This window comes from Lagenorhynchus albirostris, chromosome 1 (genome assembly GCF_949774975.1).
Source record: "Lagenorhynchus albirostris chromosome 1, mLagAlb1.1, whole genome shotgun sequence".
Taxonomy (NCBI): domain Eukaryota; kingdom Metazoa; phylum Chordata; class Mammalia; order Artiodactyla; family Delphinidae; genus Lagenorhynchus; species Lagenorhynchus albirostris.
Window position 1 is genome coordinate 112,482,165 of NC_083095.1, and position 23,719 is coordinate 112,505,883.

Here is a 23,719-nt window from a genome sequence, read left to right on the forward strand (position 1 = left end):
TGCTCCCTGGCAGGGGTGGGCGAATGGGAACAGTGGCAGCATTATATTGTTCCCTAGCTAAAGTCTGTGCACGTGGGCAGTTGTGACACTCCATGACATTGCCCCATGCAAAGACAACTTAATGGGAGAAGTTATTTGCAAATCACATTTCTGATATGAGGTTAATATCCTATATATAAGGAACTTATACAACTCAATAACTAAAAACAAACAATCCAATTTTTTTCAGAGGATTTTTTCCCTAAGGATCTGAATAGGCATTTTTCCAAAGAAAGCATCCTGATGGCCAAAAGGTACAGGAAAAGATGCTTAATATCACTAATCATCAGGGAAAAGCACATCAAAATCACAGTGAGATATCACCTTACATCTGCCAGAATGGCTGTTATCAAAAAGATGAGAAATAGAAAGTGCTGGTAAGAATGTGGAGAAAAGGGAACACACCCCAGCCCTGTTGGAGGGATTGTAAATTGGTGCAGCTACTATGGAAAACAGTATGGACGTTCCTCAAAACATTGAAAATAGAGCTACCATATGATCCAACAATTCCACTACTGAGTATCTATCTAAAGAAAAGGAAAACACTCATTTGAAAAGATATATGCACCCCTATGCCCACTGCGCATTATTTACAATAGCCAAGACATAGAAACAACCCGTGTCCATAAACAAATGATTGAATAAAGAAGATGTGACATATATATATATATATATATATATATATATATATATATATGATGGAATACTACTCAGCCATAAAAAAGAATGAAATTTGGCCATTTGTGACATGGACAGACCTTGAGGGTATTATACTAAGTAAAAGAAAGTCAGGGAGAGAAAGGCAAATACCTCATCATTTCACTTATATGTGAAATCTAAAGAAAAGAAGACAAACAAACAAAACAAACCCCCAAACTCATAGATACAGAGAACAGATTGGTGGTTGCCATAAGGGCGGGAGTTTGCGGGGAGGTGAAATGGGTAAAGGAGATTAAGAAACACAAATTTCCAGTTACAAAATAAATGTCATGGGAATATAATGTACAACATGGAAAATATAGTCAATAATATTGTATTACATTTGTAAGGTGACAGATAGTAACTAGACTTAGTATGGTGACCATTTTACAATGTATACAAATGTTGAATCACCATTTGTACACCTGAAACTAATATAATACTGTATGTCAATTGTACCTCAATAAAAGTCAATTTAAATAAAAACTAAAATTTTACATATTTAGCAAACATAAATGTACATGCATGCAAATTTTAAATGACTTTTTAAAGATAAACTTCAAGATGCCAGAGAAATTTCACATTTATAGTGTGCTACTTTGTGGCTATTTTGTGTACTATTTTTCTTTTCTTCTGAGAATACTTCGGTAAACTTTTGAGAAGCATAGATATGGGTGGTCTTCTAGTCCACTGGACAGCTATGCAGGCATAGGATATTTTTGACCAATACTCTTAGATACTTTCCAAAATACCTTATGAATAACTACATACTCACACTCATTAATCACACATTGCACTCATTAATCATGTTGCAAAGGAGGATCATTAACAACTGTGACCAGATGTGCAGGAAAATCCCCTGCCTGGAAGTCATGCCTGCTGGATTACTCTGCACACTGGTTATGGCTGGCTGTGGGAGGACAGCATCAAATGAGTGACATCACTGTGGAGTTCAGAGAAACCATACAACCTGGGTAATTTCTTGAGCTATGATCCCAAACAACCAGAGAGGTACAAAGTTAGGACCACGTACAGGGCAAGCAGAGGTGAGACACTCAAAGATTCCAGATAACTCTTTTTGTACATAAATTCAATATACCAACACTTGCTATAACAAAATTTGTAAACTGGCAATTTACCTACTATTTCAGATTATTTGTAGTTCTCAATTTTAGTGATTCCTTAGCATTTAACTTTCCTTTCCTCCATTCCCCATTCCCCTCACACAATCCCCTCATCCTCTTGATAGTTATATTATCATTTTTGTTAGTGTAATAATTACTTTGTAATAATTATTACTTGTATTATTCACAGTTGGACCACACAGTACACTGTGATTACATTTCTTCTCTTTCTCTTTTCATTTGCTTAGTTTTATGTCATACGTGATACCTGTCACTAATCCATTACCAAGCCCATTGATAGAACTCTGAGATCATTCTCAGTACAGTCAGACCTATCAGTAATCTACCAGTTTTGTTGCTGTTCTGGAGATATCTCTACTGAAATCCTCTACTTTCTGCTACGACTGGCCCAGCTGCTTTCTAGGCCTGCAGACTGCAGTAGACATGCAATCTACCTTCATGGTCCCCTGGGGAATTTCCTTGTTTCCTATGCTGTATGTGCTGCTCTTTCTTGGTTTACTCCATCTTGAAGATGGATCATACCCTTCAGCAGTTTTATGAGAAAAGGTGCATGGAAGAGACAGATTGGCTAGTAAAGAATTCCAGGATGGAAATGGTTTTCATTGGGATATTTAAATACCCTGTATTGACTGCTTTTGCTGTCTTTTTATGCTTGTTTGTTTTGGTCTCTATCTTTCATATTGAAAGCTTTCTTCATATCTGGTGATCCTTAGCTTTCACTAGTGAGTCACGAAACTATGTTGTGTTCCTGAGCAGGCTAGAGTGCCGGCCTTCACCCTGAGGTTATCTGGCTTTTGATGTTTCGTTGGAGCAGCCTGAAAGGTACACAGCTGTAAATCTTTTTTCTCAGGTTGTTCTTAAAATTTTTAATTGTGGTAAAACATACATAACATAAAATTTACAATTTTAACCATTTTTAATTATACAGTACAGTACAGACCAGTAGGGTTAGGTATGTGCACATTGGTGTGCAGCTGATTTCCAGAACTCTTTCATCTTGCAAAACTGAAACTCTATTCCCATTAAACAACAACTTCTCATTTTTCCCTTCCTTCCCCTTTTCCGCCTCCAGGTAACCATCATTCTACTTTCTATCTCTATGAATTTGACTACTCTAGGTTCCTCATGTAAGTGAAATCATTTAGTATTTACCATTTTGTTGCCTGGCTTATTTCACTTAACATAATGTCTTCAAGGTTCATCCATGTTGTAGCATGTGTCAGAATTCTTAAGGCTGAATTATATATGACTCACATATTGTTCATCCATTCATCTGTTGATAGATGAAGGAACTTGGGTTCCCTCCACCCTTTGCTATTGCGAATAATACTGCTATGAACATGGGTGTACAAAAAACATCTCTTTGAGATCCTGCTTTCAGATATTCTTTTGGAATATATACCCAGAAGTGGAATTGTTGGATTGTATGTTAATTTTATTTTGCATTTTGTGAAGCACCACTGTGCTGTTTTCCGCAGCAGCTGCACCATTTTACATTCCCACAAACAATACATGAATTCCAATTTCTCGACATCCTCACCAACACTTGTCATTGCCTGTTTTTTTGATAGTAGCCATCCTAATGTGTGTGAGGTGGTATCTCATTGTGGTTTTGATTTGCATTTCCCTAATGATTAGTGATGTTGAGGATCTTCTTATGTGCCCATTGGCCTTAGGCTGGTTATTTTATCAGAAAAAAAAATCTTCTGTCTCTTATTCAGGGTTAATAAGAATGGTTATCAGCATTTCGGGAACAAAGCAGAAAGGAGTTGGAGTTGGAGTGTAGCCATAAGTGTGCAGATTTTTATCCATCCCTCCTTTTCAAGATTATGTCCCTGCTCTCAGTTAGGCTTAGTGTCCTGAGTCTAGAGTCCCTCTTGATCAGGCTGTTCAGGGAAGGAACCTCCAGGCAATAACCAGGGAGAGAAGAGGGGGTGGAAATCAAGGATATTAACTATTTCTTTCAGTTTTCCTATTTCAGCCATACTGGTACCTCCATTTTTAGAGGTGACAGTTGACTCTAATTTCTGAGCCTTTAAGAAACTCTGCAACACCAGCCAGCTCACTTTTTGGCATCATCCCTGTGGCATTTATTTACTTTTCAGTATTTAAAGTTTTGCTTTGGTACCTCCTTTTCCCAGTCTCTTTTTCTTCTGCAGTTATGTCTTTTATCACATTATTTCAGTAGGGCTTCAGCAGAGGGTAGAGATAAACGTGTGTCTTTAATTTGCCATTTTAACTGAAACTCCCTCTTGTCATTTTGCTATTGTTGTTATGTTTATTGTTAATTGTTATTGTTAATTTTTATCATTATTAATCAATACTCTTTTTTTTCCATTTAGGGGAAAGAAAGAGACAGAAGCAGAGATCTGTCATGAGATATTCCACCAAGCTTTATTAAAGGAAAAGCAAGGATGAGCATCTCTCCCCAGGTACATTTTGTTGGTGTTTGATACCCCTGATGCCATGGTCAGCTTTCCACTTTAACCCTTCCTTGACTCAGATTTTCTGCTCAGTTCATCTATTTTCAGATTTTTGCCTAAAAGGAAAGCATTTCTACTACATACCATCCTCAGTAGGAAAGTAAAATTCGATATACACTGTTTTGCTTTACAAAATCCTTCAGAAACTCAGAGACTTTCTAAGTTTTGGAATACTGTTTTAAAAGTACTTAGATGTTTTGTTTTGGTCTTTTTCATCATACTCATATAAAGCTATAGAATCATGCTTGTTAGTGTCATCTGATAATATGAAGACTGATAGAAGTCAGGAGGGAAGTTACCCGTCATTTCATACAGGCTTAGATGGACCATGGCCTGTCCTATTCTGACATAAAACATTCCCAGAGTATTGTCTTTCAGGACCCAGAAGAAAAACTATTTACCATTTATAATCACCCACCAAACTGGGAAAAGCCTTGACCTTTATTTATTTATTTATTTATTTTTGCTGGTAGGAATTTAACACAAATTTACTTGCATAGGTTTAAATTGCACTTTCTATAATAAAAATAGAAAGGTTACCCTTTCATATTTTTTTCTTTTTTTAACATCTTTATTGGAGTATAATTGCTTTACAATGGTGTGTTAGTTTCTGCTGTATAACAAAGTGAATCAGCTATACGTATACATATATCCCCATATCTCCTCCCTCTTGCGTCTCCCTCCCACCCTCCCTCTCCCACCTCTCTAGATGAACACAAAGCACTGAGCTGATCTCCCTGTGCTATGTGACTGCTTCCCACTAGCTATGTATTTTACATTTGGTAGTGTATATATGTCCATGCTACTCTCTCACTTCGTCCCAGCTTACACTTCCCCCTCCCTGTGTCCTCAACTCCATTCTCTACATCTACGTCTTTATTCCTGTCCTTCCCCTAGGTTTTTCAGAACCGTTTTTTTTTTTTTAAGATTCTATATATATGTGTTAGCATATGGTATTTATTTTTCTGTTTCTGACTTACTTCACTCTGTATGACAGACTCTAGGTCCATCCACCTCACTACAAATAACTCAATTTTGTTTATTTTTATGGCTGAGAAATATTCCATTGTATATATGTGCCACATCTTCTTTATCCATTCATCTGTCAATGGACACTTAGGTTGTTCCATATCCTGGCTATTGTAAATACTACTGCAGTGAACATTGTGGTAAATGATTCTTTTTGAATTATGGTTTTCTCAGGGTATATGCCCAGTAGTGGGATTGCTGGGTCATGTGGTAGTTCTATTTTTAGTTTCTTAAGGAACCTCCATACTGTCCTCCATAGTGGCTGTATCAACTTACATTCCCACCAACAGTGCAAGAGGGTTCCCTTTTCTCCACACCCTCTCCAGCATTTATCGTTTGTAGGTTTTTTGATGATGGCCATTCTGACCGGTGTGAGGTGATACCTCATTGTAGTTTTGATTTGCATTTCTCTAATTATTAGTGATGTTGAGCATCTTTTCATGTGTTTGTTGGCAATCTGTATGTCTTCTTTGGAGAAATGTCTATTTAGGTCTTCTGCCCATTTTTGGATTGGGTTGTTTGTTTTTTTGATATTGAGCTGCATGAGCTGCTTGTATATTTGGACATTAAACCTTTGCCAGTTGCTTCGTTTGCAAATATTTTCTCCCATTCTGAGGGTTGTCTTTTGGTCTTGTTTATGGTTTCCTTTGCTGTGCAAAAGCTTTTAAGTTTCATTAGGTCCGATTTGTTTATTTTTGTTTTTATTTCCATTTCTCTACGAGGTGGGTCAAAAAGGATCTTACTGTGATTTATGTCATAGAGTGTTCCGCCTCTGTTTTCCTCTAAGAGTTTCATGGTGTCTGGCCTTACATTTAGGTCTTTAATCCACTTTGAGTTGATTTTTGTGTAGAGTGTTAGGGAGTGTTCTAATTTCATTCTTTTTCATGTGGCTATCCAGTTTTCCCAGCACCACTTTTTGAAGAGGCTGTCTTTTCTCCATTGTATATTCTTGCCTCCTTTATCAAAGATAAGGTGACCATATGTATGTGGGTTTATCTCTGGGCTTTCTATCCTGTTCCATTGATCTATATTCCTGTTTTTGTGCCAGTACCATACTGTCTTGATTACTTTAGTGTTGTAGTATAGTCTGAAGTCAGGGAGCGTCATTCCTCCACCTCCGTTTTTCTTTCTCAAGATTGCTTTAGCTATTCGTGGTCTTTTATGTTTCCATACAAATTGTGAAATTTTTTGTCTAGTTCTGAGAAAAATGCCATTGGTTGTTTGATAGGGATTGCATTGAATTTGTAGATTGCTTTGGGTAGTATAGTCATTTTCACAATGTTGATTCTTCCAATCCTAGAACATGGTATATCTCTCCATCTATTTGTATCATCTTTAATTTCTTTCATCAGTGTCTTATAGTTTTCTGCATACAGGTCTTTTGTCTTCTTAGGAAGGTTTAGTCCTAGGTATTTTATTCTTTTTGTTGCAATGGTAAATCAGAGTGTTTCCTTAATTTCTCTTTCAGATTTTTCGTTGTTAGTGTATAAGAATGCAACTGTCTTCTGTGCATTAATTTTGTATCCTGCTACTTTACCAAATTCATTAATTAACTCTAGTAGTTTTCTGGTAGCATCCCTAGGAATCTCTTGTGTAGTATCATGTCATCTGCAAAGAGTGACAGTTTTAATTCTTCTTTTCCTATTTGGATTCCTTTTATTTCCTTTTTTCTCTGACTGCTGTAGCTAAAACTTCCAAAACCATGATGAATAATAGTGGAGAGAGTGGGCAACCTTGTCTTGTTCCTGATCTTAGTGGAAATGGTTTCAGTTTTTCACCACTGAGAATGATGCTGGCTGTGGATTTGTCATATTTGGCCTTTATTATGTTGAGGTAGGTTCCTTCTATGCCTAATTTCTGGAGGGTTTTTATCAAAAATGGGTGTTGAATTTTGTCAGAACCTTTTTCTGCATCTATTTAAATGATCATATGTTTTTTCTCCTTCAGTTTGTTAATATGGTGAATCACATTTATTGATTTGCATATATTTAAGAATCCTTGCCTTCCTGAGATAAACTCCACTTGATCATGGGGTATCATCCTTTTAATGTGCTGCTGGATTCTGTTTGTGAGTATTTTGTTGAGGATTTTTGCATCTATGTTCATTAGTGATATTGGCCTATAGTTTTCTTTTTTTGTGACATCTTTGTCTGGTTTTGGTACCGGGGGTGATGGTGGCCTCGTAGAATGAGTTTGGGTGTGTTCCTCCCTCTGCTATATTTTGGAAGAGTTTGCGAAGGATAGGTGTTAGCTCTTCTTTAAATGTTTGATAGAATTTGCCTGTCAAGCCATCTGGTCCTGGGCTTTTGTTTGTTGGAAGATTTTAATCACAGTCTCAATTTCAGCGCTTGTGATTGGTCTGTTTATATCTTCTATTTCTTCCTGGTTCAGTCTCAGAAAGTTGTGCTTTTCTAAAACTGTGTCCAATTCTTCCAGATTGTCTATTTTATTGGCATATAGTTGCTTGTAGTAATCTCTCATGATCCTTTGTATTTCTGTGGTGTCTTTTGTAACTTCTCCTTTTTCATTTCTAATTTTATTGATTTGAGTCCTCTCCGTCTTTTTCTTGATGAGTCTGGCTAAAGGTTTGTCAATTTTCTTTATCTTCTCAAAGAACCAGCTTTTAGTTCTATTGATCTTTTGTATTGTTTCCTTTATTTATTTTTCATTTATTTGTGATCTGTTCTTTATGATTTATTTCCTTCTGCTAACTTTGGTGTTTTTTTTATCTTCTTTCTCTGATTGCTTTAGTTGTGAGGTTAGGTTGTTTATTTGATATGTTTCTTGTTTCTTGAGGTAGGATTGTATTGCTATAAACTTCCCTCTTAGAACTGCTTTTGCTGCACCCCATAGGTTTTGGGTCGTCGTGTTTTCATTATCATTTGTTTCTAGGTATCTTTTGATTTCCTCTTTGATTTCTTCAGTGATCTCTTGGTTATTTAGTAGCGTATTTTTTAGCCTCCATGTGTTTGTATTTTTTTACAGTTTTTTTCCTGTAATTGATATCTAGTCTCATAGCATTGTGATCAGAAAAGATCACTGATATGATTTCAGTTTTCTTAACTTTACCAAGGCTTGATTTGTGACCCAAGATATGATCTATCCTGGAGAATGTTCCATGAGCACATGAGAAGAAATTGTATTCTGCTGTTTTTTGATGGAATGTCCTATAAATATCAATTAAGTCCATCTCGTTTAATGTGTCATTTAAAGCTTGTGTTTCCTTATTTAATTTCATTTTGGATGATCTGTCCATTGGTGAAAGTGGGGTGTTAAAGACCCCTATTATGATTGTTACTGTCAGTTTCCCCTTTTATGGCTGTTAGCATTTGCCTTATGTATTGAGGTGCTCCTATGTTGGGTGCATAAATATTTACAATTGTTATATCTTTTTTTTGGATTGATCCCTTGATCATTACGTAGTGTCCTTCTTTTTCTCTTGTAATAGACTTTATTTTAAAGTATATTTTGTCTGATATGAGAATTGCTACTCCAGCTTTCTTTTGATTTCCATTTGCATGGAATATCTTTTTCCATCCCCTCACTTTCAGTCTGTATGTGTCCCTAGATCTGAATGGGTCTCTTGTAGACAGCATATATATGTGTCTTATGTTTGTATCCATTGAGCCAGTCTGTGTCTTTTGGTTGGAGCATTTAATCCATTTACATTTAAGGTAGTTATCAGTATGTATGTTCCTATTACCATTTGCTTAATTGTTTTGGGTTTGTTATTGTAGATCTTTACCTTCTCTTGTGTTTCCTGCCTAGAGAAATTCCTTTAGCATTTGTTGTAAAGCTGGTTTGGTGGTGCTGAATTCTCTTAGCTTGTGCTTTCTGTAAAGTTTTTAATTTCTCCGTCGAATCTGAATGAGATCCTTTCTGGGTAGACTTATCTTGTAGGCTTTCTCCTTTCATCACTTAAATACGTCCTGCCGCTCCCTAGTTCTAGCTTGAAGAGCTTCTTCTGAAAGATCAGCTGTTTACCTTATGGGGTTTCCCTTGTATGTTATTTGTTGCTTTTTCCTTGCTGCTTTTAATATTTTTTCGTTGTATTTAATATTTGATAGTTTGATTAATATGTCTTGGTGTGTTTCTCCTTGGATTTATCCTGTATGGGAATCTCTGCGCTTCCTGGACTTGATTGACTATTTCCTTTCAACTATAATCTCTTCAAATATTTTCTCAGTCCCTTTTTTTTCCTCTTCTTCTTCTGGGATCCCTATAATTCGAATGTTAGTGTGTTTAATGTTGTCCCAGAAGTCTCTGAGACTGTCCTCAATTCTTTTCATTTTTTTTTTTTTTATTCTGCTCTGTGGTAGTTATTTCCACTATTTTATCTTCCAGGCCACTTATCCATTCTTCTGCCTCAGTTATTCTGCTGTTGATTCCTTCTAGAGAATTTTAAATTTCATTTATTGTGTTGTTCATCATTGTTTGTTTGCTCATTAGTTCTTCTAGGTCCTTGTTAAAAGTTTCTTGTATTTTCTCCATTCTGATTCCAAGATTTTGGATCATCTTTACTATCATTACTCTGAATTCTTTTTCAGGTAGACTGCCTATTTCCTGTTCATTTGTTTGGTCTGGTGGGTTTTTACCTTACTCCTTCATCTGCTGTGTATTTCTCTGTCTTCTCATTTTGTTTAACTTATGGTGTTTGGGGTCTCCTTTTTTGCCCGCTGCAGGTTCGTAGTTACCATTGTTTTTGGTGTTGCCTCCGGTGGGTGACGTTTGTTCAGTGGGTTGTGTAGGCTTCCTGGTGGAGGGGACTGCTGCCTGTGTTTAGTGGATGAGGCTGGATCTTGTCTTTCTTGTGGGCAGGACCACGTCCGGTAGTGTGTTTTGGGGTATCTGTGAACTTATTACGATTTTAGGCTGCCTCTGTGCTAATGGGTGGGGTTGTGTTCATGTCTTGCTAGTTGTTTTGCATAGGGTGTCCAGCACTATAGCTTGCTGGTCGTTGAGTGGAGCTGTGTCTTAGCATTGAGATGTAGATCTCTGGGAGAGCTTTTGCTGTTTGATATTACACATGGCCGGGAGGTCTCTGGTGGACCAATGTCCTGAACTCAGCTCTCCCACCTCAGAGGCTCAGGCTTGACACCTGGTCAGTGCATAAAGACCCTGTCAGCCACACGGCTCAGAAGTAAAGGGAGAAAGAAAGAAAGAGAGAGAGAGAGGAGAGAGAGAGAGGGAGAGAGGGAGGGAGGGAGGGAGGAAGGAAGGAAAAAAAGTAAAATAAATTGAAATCAAGTTGTTAAATTAAAAAAGTATTCAAAATAAAAATATTAAAATAATTTAAAAAAAGAAAGAAAGAAAGAGAGCAACCAAACCAAAAAATAAATCCATCAATGATAACAAGCACTAAAAACTATACTAAAAAAAAGAACAAAAAATAGACAGACAGAACCCTAGGACAAATGGCAAAAGCAAAGCTATACAGAGAAAATCACACAAAGAAACATACACACGCACTCACAAAAGGGAAAAAGGAAAAAAAAATAGAAACATATAAAAACACAGAAGAAAGCAACCAAGTCAATAAAGAAATCTACCAATGATAATAAGCTCGAAATACCAAACTGAGATACATAAAACCAGAAACAAATTAGATGCAGAAGGTAAACCCCAAGTCTACAGTTGCTCCCAAAGTCCACTGCCTCAATTTTGGGATGATTCGTTGTCTATTCGGCTATTCCGCAGATGCAGGGTACATCAAGTTGATTGTGGAGATTTAATCTGCTGCTTCTGAGGCTGCATGGAGAAATTTCCCTTTCTTTTCTTTGTTCACACAGCTCCTGGGGTTCAGCTTTGGATTTGACCCCGCCTCTGCGTGTAGGTCACCTGAGGGCATCTGTTCCCTGCCTAGACAGGATGGGGTTAAAGTAGCAGCTGATTAGGGGGCTCTGGCTCACTCAGGCCGAGGGGAGGGAGGGGTATGGAATGTGGGGCAAGGGTGTGGTGCTAGAGGCCAGTGTGATGTTGCAACAGCCTGAGGCGCACCGTGTGTTCTCCTGGGGAAGTTGTCCCTGGATCACGGGACCCTGGCAGTGGCAGGCTGCACAGGTTCTTAGGAGGGGAGGTATGGATAGTGACCTGTGCTTGCACACAGGCTTCTTGGTGTCTGCAGAAGCAGCCTTAGCGTTTCATGCCCGTCTCTGCTGTCCGCACTGATAGCCGCAGCTCACGCCTGTCTCTGGAGCTTGTTTAGGTGGGGCTCTGAATCCTCTCTTCTCGTGCACCCTGAAAACAATGGTCTCTTGCCTCTTAGGCAGGTCCAGACATTTTCCCCGACTCCCTCGCGGCTAGCTGTGGCGCACTAACCCCCTTCAGGCTGTGTTCACGCCGCCAACCCCGTCCTCTCCCTGGGATCTGACCTCCAAATCCTGAGCCTCAGCTCTCAGCCCCCGCCCGCCCCGGCGGGGGAGCAGAGAAGCCTCTTAGGCTGGTGAGTGCTGGTCGACACCAATCCTCTATGCGGGAATCTCTCAGCTTTGCCCTCTGCACCCCTGTTTCTGTGCTCTCCTCCGTGGCTCTGAAGCTTCCCTCCACCACCCCGTCTCCACCAGTGAAGGGGCTTCCTAGTGTGTGGAAACTTTTCCTCTTTCACAGCTCCCTCCCAGAGGTGCAGGTTCCGTCCCTATTCTTTTGTCTCTGTTTTTCCTTTTTTCTTTTGCCCTACCCCAGTACGCAGGGAGTTTCTTGCCTTTTGGGAAGTCTGAGGTCCTCTGCCAGCGTTCAGTAGGTGTTCTGTAGGAGTTGTTCCACATGTACATGTAGTTTTGATGTATTTGTGGGGAGGAAGGTGATCTCCGTGTCTTACTCCTCTGCCATCTTGAAGTTGCCTCCAGCCTTGACCTTAAAATAAACTGTTGAAAACTTCTAAACTAGTTCTAGATCCTGGGAGTGCTAAGTTAACATGAAACATTTTAAAAGAAAAGGCTTTTATTAAAACAGACTGTTTAGATTGTTTATGCCAAAGTGCTGTCCCTAATCTGAGTTAAAGCACTTATTCAAGCACTGGAGTGCCATGATAGTTGGCTATAATTAAGATTCTAAAACCAGGCATTTTTGGTATGTGTAGTAATTTCAGTGATTTGTACTATTGGACCAGTAATACTGTACATGCATATGGTAATTGAGAGATTGGAATTGTTAATCCCAATGTATAGATGAGAAAATTGAGGTTCCGGGTAGTATATGAAACTACTTTTGTAATGTCGAACAGCTAGTAAGAAAGTGAAGGTGTGACATGCAATGATAGTACTGAAGACTCCATGTGCAATGCCTGCTGCAACGCAAAATACCTGCATTAAACTACATAGATATTTGGGGAAAGTGATCAAGGATGTAAAGAACAAAAGAAGTGAGGAACAGTGAAAACCAGATTAAAAGATATTAGATATAGAACCCTCTCCTCACCTTTTGCTTCACCTGTGCCTGGAATGGTATATATTTGCTTGCTATTTTGGACACGTTGACCAGCCCTGTATAAAAAGAACACTGAAGATTCCTTCACAAAAGCTACCTATGCTTGCTATCACATATCCTAGTTCTAGCAAAATGCCAGGAATTAAAGAAAATCTCACTGCTCATTAGTTTCCAATACTAAGGAAGGGCACACTTATTTACATAAAGGTAGGCATCCTGGTTTCACTTCTGGCTGGGTGCAGGAGCCAGCAGCTTTCTCAAGGCAGTGACCCCCATCAATGCAATGGCTCAACACCTTCTGTTTGTTTTCTGGCCTCAATTTCAGGTGCCCTGGGCCTCTCAGCTCAGACAGAGCCTTCATTTGATTTGCACACAGAACTAACTTGAATGCAGTCACCTCCAGTTAGGACAATAAGAGAAAATGGCTTTATTTGGATGACTAAACTAAAATCTCTCCACATTTACTATATACCCTGGCTTCTTAGATGCTTACAAAGAATAAAGGGACATACTTTCACCATTTCCCAGGAAAGCTTAGGTGGTAGTGAAATAAAGCAGAATTTTCTTCCTTTTTCTTCAGAGAAAGTCTTTAGCCTGAGAGAAGGTAAAGAAGTAAGATCCTAGTAAATAAACAGGAACCTAATACTGCAAACATGTATGAGGGTAGAATATGACTTCTGTATTAAGAAAAATGATGAATGTTTTCACATTATGGGAACAGCTTTAGCACACCCTTAAAATAGCACATTAGCGATATGTGAAGGCATAGAGATATTTGTCTCTATACTTTAAACCTTTTCTCTTCCACAAGGATTTTTAGTAAGTATATGCTATGGACTAGAGCTCAGAGACTGTGAAAGAAAATTTCTAGCCTTGAGTGTTGCTGCCACCTACATGACGGGAAGACTACAAACAAAACCCAACCCCTATCCAAACAAGCATCAGCTGCAGTATACTTTCTATGAAAACATACTTTAGAAATCTCCATATTTGTTCCTTTAATTGACTATCCCAATCACAACTGAAGTGATAGTGTTCACTATTTTCACCTCACTTCTTGTCTCAAATTCTTGTAGAAACTGGAGCAGTTTTGTGTAGATTGGTGGGAATACACTGACTGTATGAAATAGGGGCTGATCCAAGGAAATCTTCCTTACCATCAAAACAGCCCTAAGTGCAACTTGATCCCTGTGACAATGACTGTCTCAGGGAGAGGATGAAGGCTCTCAATCTTACTGTCCTATAGTTTCCCCCCACCCCCCACCAAGCCTGCAGGCTTTAAAATACAAGAGGAAGAAATAAATAAAATGTTTCCTCAGTTGATTATAACTATAAGTTGATGTAAATGGAGATAACATGAACGTAAGAATTCTTTTGATATAGATAAGAATGGTTATTTCTGATAGGAAATGCAGTTTCCACTGCAGAACTAACAGGAAATCTCTTTAAAAGTCTAAAGGAAACTTGTGATATGTCAAGAACATGTCATAGATCTTCCTTTTATCTTGGATGGCATCATCTGAGGGCCATGATGCTCAGTGACTGAGGCTGTGTGAAACACATTCTCCCTAGAAGATACACATGCAAGATCGAAAAGCCGATTGATGACTTTACAGATAATTGCAATTAAAATAATTGCTAAGTGAATAAATGATAGGTTTTGTAAGCAAGTACCAAGCAGTTACTGCTATTGCATCATGTTATGAATATTGGCATTTTGCTGGCATTTGGCACTTTCCAGATTTAGGCACAGTGTTGTACTAAACATGTACTAGTCATCTTTGATGTTAAAAACCTTGTATCCTTGAATTAAAAAATCACTGCTACCTTTCGAATTAGTAACAAGTTGAAGACAGAAGGATCCCTAAAAACAACGATGGGAAAACCTTGTCTGTGCAATGAAAAAAGGGCATTTGGAAAAACAATGTCAAAAGGGAGCACTCTATGTGCTCAACATTTCCCCCTGTATACCACTAGAAATAAGCCATTTAAAACATTTTCAATGGTCTATGGCTTCAGTTTTCACATGGTATTAAAACAACTCTTTCTTACCATTTGTATCATTATAATCATGCTCATAATGATGAAGTTGTCACAGTCTATTTACCTGCACTATGCTTTCTGGGATAAAAGTGAATTTATCCTAGACTCAATGAATAGAGCCTAAGGCTAGACGGTGGCAAAAAAATCAGTAATCAAGATAAATATATTTTAACACAATATTTATAAAAATCAAATTAATGCAAAAAATCCATGACATTGAAATCTTAAATGAAGATAGAATCTGATAAGGTCTGATGAGGGTGAGAGTGAGTGAGTGAGCGGTACTAGGACAACCTCACCCCAGTCCCTGCCCTGCCAATGACATGAAGTGACGCATGCTGTCTTCAGAGGTCACAGTTGGGTGGGAGTTTCCAGTGGCATGCTCTTACTGGAAGATCTGTTAATTTCCAGTTTACGTTTTTCTCATACATGCTATCTGTAGGGTCCTTGTTGATGAAATCAGAGTGCAAAGTCGTCTGGGGACCATTGTACAGGAAGCCATGTAGCTTCATCAGAAAGATATCTACTCAAGAGAGTTTTAACTTTGCAACTTTTTTGGTCACAGTTCATTTTGAAAGTATTTTACATTGCTAACTAGGTACATGTTTACAAAGTAATGACTTCCATATGAGATTAGACACAACTTTGAGCACTTTACACGTAAAATAACATTTTGTGGAGAACCAAAGAATATATAGCACTACTTTTAAATAACTGTGTAATCAAAATGTATGCAATAGAAATTTTAAAATTACGTGAAAGAGCCCATTCTGTAAAAATGACTTTAAAGTCAATTGGAATTAATATATTCTGAGCCTTCTTTTTAAACATCTGGCATAAAACTTAAATTTTAAAACTTCAATTATTATAATGTGCCCTCTAAAGACTGAAGAGAAAGAATATCTTTTCTAAAATTTTCATATTAATAATTATAAAAGGCTTTTAAATACAGAACATTGGAGGGAAATGTACAAGGAAGGAAACAAAAAATACCCCAATACTACCATCTTGAGATAGAATGTTAATACTTAGTAAAATATTTCCTATCGTTTTTCTAATAGTGACATGTTTAAAGTAGCCTTAACTTAGTTTCTAAAATAGCAACAGAATATTTCAGGCCTGAGGCCACCGTTCCGTGTTTATAATGCTATAAATTTTACCTTATATTTGAAGTGTTTTACAGTGTTCAGATTGCTTTCCATAAACCATCTCGTACAGGGCCTCTGGACGAGCCCTTTGAGGGAGCTCTCTACATGGATGGGGAAGCGAGGCTCTGAGATGCACAGCAAGGACATGCTGCCTAGACACATGGCAGTGAAGTTCTGGCTCTTAAACCTAGATTCTTCCCTTATTGCAATATTGCCAGTGTGTAACTCCACAATGAATAACAGAACCCAGGCTTGCAAATTTGAAAATATGATATTCCTTGGAGGAAAATATATAATCATAAACATCACCAAGATTATTACCAAGAAAGAAGCCCAATGTAATTTTTAAATGATTTACTTATTACAATGCCAAGGAAGACTCTGGATACAAACACATTTGTTTGCTAATACAATTACTCCACTCTTACCTAAGACTGTACATACAAAGGGACAAACACCTAATTAAGAGGCAGTCAGTTTTGAGTTTCTAGGTACGATATGAGTGATCCATTTAATTGTGTGGCAATTTACTATTTCAAATTCTCCTCACAACAGAAATTCCTGAAACATGTTGAAAGTAAGTCAATATCATTATTTTTAAACAGACTAGTGGATCTGTGTCATAAATACACTTGCACATGTATATCAGGGAACATTATTTAAATGTCTATCTCTAAAACTCTCATTTTTAGGAATTAAAAGTTTTGATAATTAATGGTGTCGGTCTCCAGAATTCATATTGATAAAAGATTTTAATTAGTCATTCGATAGGAATTTTTAAATTTTAGCAACTATAAACTGTGTTACCAAAAAAATCTTAAAAATTTCATTTAGTAATGTCAGGGTTATGCTACTTCTAATTTCCTATAGCTAGTGACATAATAAAACATTTATCAAGAATTCAATATTGGTTTCCTTGGACCTGAAAAAATGCTAAATATGGCAACTATTTAAACTTATTTTTATTCTTCTTTGAAAAAAGAATAATAGGACATAGCTATAAAAACAAAGAAGTTTATTTTTAATAAACATAACAGAACTTGAGCATCTGAATTAGTTTCAACTATTAAAATTTCCCTTGTGAGAGGATATATCCTTATTTGATATTGCTATCATTAATAATATTTTGGGGAGTCCTCCTTGTAATGGCTTTCAGAGCCAGAACACAACGTGCAAGAAAATGTGTTCCATTGCCTAGCTTGCTACCTTCCCTTATTTTGAAATTTGTTCCACATGTCTTTTGACAATTTTCAGAGGGGTGAGGGAAGCATACACACACATACATGTATATTTTTTCAAAGGATGGTAATTTTCCATCATTATTCATATTAACAATATGTTATTGTTAGTGACATACAACTCAAAAGTAATTTCAAGTAATATCTTTTAGGAAAGAAAAGAACACACATTTTTGTCTATTTTAAAACAGTCACACTCACCTCTCTAGTTCTGGTATATTCATTTACTCCAGTCATTAATTATAAGCTCTGTAAGGGTAGAAACCATTCTATTTCAATTTTATAGCTCTATTCTCTAATCTCCCCCTCTCCCTTGCCCACTGCATCCTCCCTTGTACAGAACCTGATGCTGATGCCCCAAAAAATGTTTGTTGAATTGAAGTGACTATAACTTCCCTATTAGATAGATATATAAAGATATATATCATATGTTTAACACTTTATTTCCATTTTTCTATGGATTAGTCAATATTTGTATTCATATGCACACTAATAATCTTCTTGATGATTTTCTATAAATTCAGGAATTATACAATATAAATCACAGCAAATAAATCAGATCACTAAAGACCTTAATATATGAGCACTTTATGTCTGTTCTTATTTATATTGCTTCCCATATTTTAGTTTGAGAATTCCTGCTAGTCAAGCTTCTTTCTGGGAACAGAACTACAAGAGTTTTTACTTATTAAAGATCAGTTGTGATGTGCTATCAGTAGATTCCCCTTCCCTAGTTTACATGTATATGGCCAACAAGATCAACCTTTAGCGAAAGACATTAGCCTCTATGTCATTAGAAGTCTAAATTAACTTGACTGCACAAGATTGGTCCCTATTATACTGTGTATCACTTATTTGGGCTAATTGATGACTAAATGGAATTGGCTATTTGTTGACATTTCATGTTTAAGGATGAGATTTACCATAGGGTGATTGATCTGAATTAAAGCATCTACTAAGACAAAATATCCTAACCTAACAAATGAAACAAATTTGGTAAAGTTTTAGATCAAATACATTTAAGCAACATTAAATTTAAAAGCATTGTTTGTTACATTGTTTAAAAGCAATAGGGTTATATAATTCAGGAACTGAAAAATGGAAGAAAATCTAAAATGGTATTAAATTTGTGTCTGTGGGCTGGCACTCCTTGTTGTAAATAATCAAACAAAAGTAAGAGGCATTGAATGATTTAGACAATGATTTTCTAAAATTAGATGAATTTGAATATTTTCCATCGGTAATGACTCTGGCCAAAGTATCAGCAGATTTACTACAAACTAATAACTAGACTAATAACAACATAGCTTATACACAATGATAAACAACTGGCATGTTTGGGGTTTCTTAATTTGTCCAAATCCAGTTCAACAGATGAGATTCCATTTAGCACAGCTTGCAGGAGCACACCTTTGCTATCCATAAATGATGCCTTCGTTCACCTGGAAAGAAAACGGATTATCTTGGGTTATATGGTAAAATAAAGAAATAAGAGAGAAGAAAGGGCAGGAGGAAGGAAGGGAGAGAGGAAGGGTGGGAGAGTGGGGAGGATGAAAGGAGGGAGGAAATGAGGAAAGAAATAAGTGAAGAAGTGGAAGAAGGAAGGAAGAAAGGAATTACCTATAATTTCTACATTTCTTTTTCTATATGAAATAAAATGTTAAGACAATAAAGAAATTCTTATAAACCAGGCCTCAGGTAAATGTATTTTAATTGCACATCTTATTGGTATAGGTCTTTTTTAATCACCAAGAAAGGTAAAAAGTTGTCAACAAGATGAATCAAGTTTGAAATTAGTAAATTTCAAGGAGCTGAATTGTTCTTAGAGAAACTCACAACTGCAGTTTTAGGACCAAATGTTATAAATGTCAGTTGAAATATGGTTTGAGCTATGGAATAAGAAAACCGCACATACTTCTCAGACTACTTGGATGATTATTGCAGGCTAAAAGATCACTTGATTAAATTAATTTGAATAATTGGAGCACTGTGCCTCAGTAAACTACTTCTAAACACATTTATATTAATGTTGTGACTAATCATAGTAACTCCCACTCCTACTGGCAAAAACTCAAAAAGCTGATTATTTACTTTAGCTAAACCAATATTCAGAATTGTATTATATATGTATTACATATATATGCCTAGAATTTTATGTCCTTTAAAGGTTATTAGATTAATGCTTAAAATTTTCCCTTTGGGTAAATTATTTACAATATTGATATTGTTAAACGCAACTAGAAGACGGAGCTTACATGTTTTTACTACTGAAATTGTTCTTACTTCTTCTGGAACGTTTTTTTTACCACTAAACATAAGAAGTGTGTTCTTGATGGCTATGATTGATGGGCTGCTCGCACATTCTACATTTTTTCTGCTTCGCACATCATCATCAGCCATCTCCAACACTCCACTCCTGAGTCTGTCCTACTTTCTGTTACCTGATTTTTGCTGGTGATTCATGAGCCAGAATAGTATTAAAAAAAAAAAAAAAAAAAAACCTTGGCTTTTCACAATGCAGTATCCCCTAGGAAACTGTAAGAAATCTAGTTTTGTTCATCAGATTCATGCAAATGCAATATTGATTAACAGTGATGTATGTAGATCTACATAACGTGCTATATAAAAACCACTAAAGTGTTCTGTTAATGGCAGATGCATACTGATTATAAACTTCTTCAGAATGACATAAAAATGCTTATCTGAATCCTTTTTTTTGTACTTCCAAGTTCTCTCTCGTCACTACTATTTTCAGCTGAAGCTATATTTAAGTGCACTATCCCTGGTGCACTAGGAAGTAAAATTCTTAATTTTCCAAGCCAATAAGGTGATAAAAGCTCAAGGTTTCTCATTAACACTTGGATAAAATTTGTGAATGTCACACTAAATTTTTTATCATCATGAGTACAAAGATGAGGGGCAAGGAACACTTTTTTAATATTCTGGAGATTGGGGATTGAGCTATAATCACTGTGCATGGATTAGTTAATAAGAAGTTAACCATCAAAAGACTAAACTGAACTATTTTTGTGATAACATCTTTCAGTTTCAAAAGCAACCAGGCCTTAAAGAGCCAAAGAAAGAAAGCCTAATGGCCCTAAAAACTCAAAAAAGGGAGCTGCAAGTTCACATATTGTCTCAGTGCTTCTATTACTAGACATTGAAGTTATTCCCACAGGTTCCAGGAATGTATAAATGCTGGTGAAGAAGCCAGTAGACTTCACAGAGTCTAAGCCAGAAACTTCAATCTGGGATTCACCTGTGAGTCAAAACTCGTTGCTAATGAATTATTCCAAAGAAAAGACACTGCTGAGGGAGGCCTTAACCGATCAGACAAGACCTCCAGGTTCACTAGCTGGCTCAGAGTAACAAGAATGCTCTGGTCTAAAGGTGCTTTGCCAACCTTAATGGACTGCAGGCACCCACCTGGGTATACAGCTTGAACCAATAAAGAGATCACAATGGCATGATGAATAAGGTAGAGCGCTTTAGAGACTGGGTGAATGACCACTCCACCAGGTATCTAAATTGTGACCTATATGCACACTCCAGGCCATTTACAAATGGGTCATCCTAGTCAATTCAGTGCTGGAGAAGCAGTGATGTCAATGAAAAAATAAACAATCTACATACTGAGTTCAAAACCCATTTTATTCAAAGACAGTCAATTTGCAAAGTCAACCTTACTGTTTTATATAAATTCTAAAAGTTTTATTTTATTACTGATATTTTTAAATGCTCTATCAACATTTAAAACATTTCAACTTCATCTTTTAAAAAATTGTTTTAGTTTTTCTGTACTTCAAGTTTCTTACTCTCTGCAAATGCAAATTAGTTGATATGAACAATATAAAGCTATATGAGCTAAAGTAATATGATGTTTAGAGAATTTGCCAAGAAATCTTTCCTTAGAGAGAAGAATATATGAGGCAATATTCTTGAACTGTGCTTGAATAGGAAAATGATTTTTTTGTTTTCATTTTCCAGATGCTGTTTGAACAACTGGGCTATTAATTAAAAATGATGTAATAAATATATTAGTCATTTAGAATTGCATAGATAAAAACCATGTAAGGTCAATATCCATTAAAGCCAAAAGACTGACCACATTCAACTTTGTAACTAGGGGATTTTGCATGTACATGAAAATGTTAAAAAGAATTTTAAATGAGTGATAATATTCCAGGTGAAAATGGTAAGAATAATTCATTCATATTTAAATACACTCCTTTCCATACAAGAAATAATGACTATACTAATGAAATTATAAGCTTAGCTACTGAAGCAGTTCTATTGGTTTGAGAACATCTTCTCAAAGCTTACCATTTAAAAATCCCAAATTTTGTTTTTTCTTCTAACAAAGGCGGTTAAACATGCTTTCCAGAGAAACACCACCTGTGCATGGTAAATAGAGTTAGCTAAACAACCAAAGTAATGTTTATAGTTTTGGAGGCCCTACATTTGAATGACTTGATATTTTGAAGTTAATTTTTGGACGCTGAGAAGTGGACAGTCATATTTTCACAGTACAAGGAAGTCCTACCATGCCACCAATTTCACAAATCTTCCTTCATGCTCGGTTTTAAGAATTTTGCCTCTCAAATGCTCAGACTTCAAGGAACTGCACTCTCTCATCAAAATCTTTCTTACTAAACAAGCACCCCTGTCAGAAGTGTCTTAATTTCTTATCACAGAATTTTATCCACACAAGGAGCAATAAATAATTCATGTCACTGCCTCTTTGTTGTGTGTCCCTGAACTGCACAGAGCTGGAAGGCTGACAGCTGTGTCAGGACAAGCACCAAAGATCTGACATGACAAGTGACTAACAAGTTTCTTTCAGTTCATAGAGAAGGAAGACAATGGCCCAAAGTGCAGAAAGAAATCTTGAAACAAAATAAAACTGCTTCTTTCTTTTTACCTAAGTGTTTGCTATGAGCTTATTTCCAACCCACAAGCCCTGGTCATTTTATAGGACTGCCCAGCCCCCTTTATTCCTCACACTCGCTTGGCCATTTACGCCTGGCCACGGATCAATATGAGCAATTCTTGGAGAAATACGATGTCTCCATGACAACCAAGCCACAAATTCTCAGTGGAAGGCAGTGAGACCAGTAGTGAACTCTCCAGAGGTTTCTAGGCCTATAAGGCAAGATGTCTTAAAATGCAGGAATGGACAGAGGAAAAAGCCAGAGTAATTCATTCTTTATTACCAGTTTAATGATGTCCAATGTATAGAATGGTACTCACTTTTTAAGTTAAGGTTCTTTATCAGCACTTATATTTTCTAATCTTTCTTTTTTGATATATCCTTTTGTTTATATCAATCAAATAGACTATGCTGTATTTGAACCTCACTACAATTCCACTCATATTGAGGGATGACTGAAATTTATTCTACTTTTGAAACAGTATAAAGCTGATCTATTCTTGCCCAAAGCAATGAACACTTCGGTTAAAAACTTGCCTCGTGGATTTAACTGCCTGTTAAATGATTGATAGAAACCTAGTTTAAAAACTAGGTTTTTAAACTGTTTTTAAAACAGTTTAAAAACCTAGTAAAAATTAGACAAAATTTTAGTCAGAACTAAAAGTAATTTAAAAATAATTTTAATAGAAATCTGATGCTACCACTACCCGCTCCCTTTTCACGTGGGACACATCTACATTTGTCGTTTGGATATTATGGCAGGGGTTGGGGCTAATGTGCTAATGAAAAATTTCTTTCATTGCTAAAGATGCCATTTCTCAGTTCCATGGATTCTGAAGCAGAAGTGTGGCTGAGAACAGACATCCAGCAGCAGTTCATCTTTTGAGGAATCTTGGTGTAGTGGAGGGGACTGAAATACAAGCCATTGCCACTGGGCCTATCGGGGTTCCGAGATGACTTAGGGGACCTGACATAGATTGCAGGCTGCACCTTTCACTGAAAATTAAATCTCAGTAGCTCTCCTCGGGGAAGGATCAGGGGACTGTTTGCAGCTGCCCCCTGTCAGCGAAGGCTACAAGATTTGGAAATCTCTTAACTAAGCTGACAGGCCACAGAGAGGATGAATCAAAAATCTGATACATGGATCAGCACACAAAGATGTGAGGGGGTAGAGAGTACACAGCGGCCAGAGAAAACAGGCAAGAAAAACGTTCAGTGGGGGAAGATAGTTAACTCTTTCGCTCATGGTAATAAGGCATCTTCTAGCACCTTATGGCTTTGTAGTGAACCAGGAACTGTCGTTCAACTCTCACAAGATTTTTTTTCTCTTAATTAATTAGTTGTTAAGACAAGGCATGCTTCAAAACAAAACAAAAACAAAAATTCATGCTTAAGCATTCCTGGACATATCCTTCCAGCACATTTCTGTCTGTTCTTCCCACAAAGAGAATACAAACATTAGTAACTTGGACATAGGGTAAATCTTATTGAGTGAGGAAGGGTTACTATTTTGTTTTGTTCTAAACAGTTGACACTGTCC

At 36.9% G+C, this 23,719-nt stretch overlaps 1 protein-coding gene across 2 annotated transcripts in view; it reads right to left on the reverse strand.

Moving 5' to 3' along the window:
- Positions 1-13,323: 13,323 nt before the first annotated feature.
- The window catches only part of WDR72 (WD repeat domain 72), a 195,625-nt gene continuing 185,229 nt past the window's right edge, over positions 13,324-23,719 (reverse strand). The window contains exons 19-21 of one of the 2 annotated variants that reach the window (XM_060169314.1): positions 18,660-18,691; positions 17,451-17,498; positions 13,324-13,414 (exon numbers count right to left, since the gene is read on the reverse strand). In XM_060169314.1, coding sequence (XP_060025297.1) covers positions 17,490-17,498; positions 18,660-18,691 — 41 coding nt within the window. In that variant the 3' untranslated portion in view covers positions 13,324-13,414; positions 17,451-17,489. Of the gene's footprint in view, positions 13,415-16,325; positions 18,692-23,719 lie in introns of those variants that run through there. The other variant, XM_060169307.1, reaches the window with a different exon arrangement.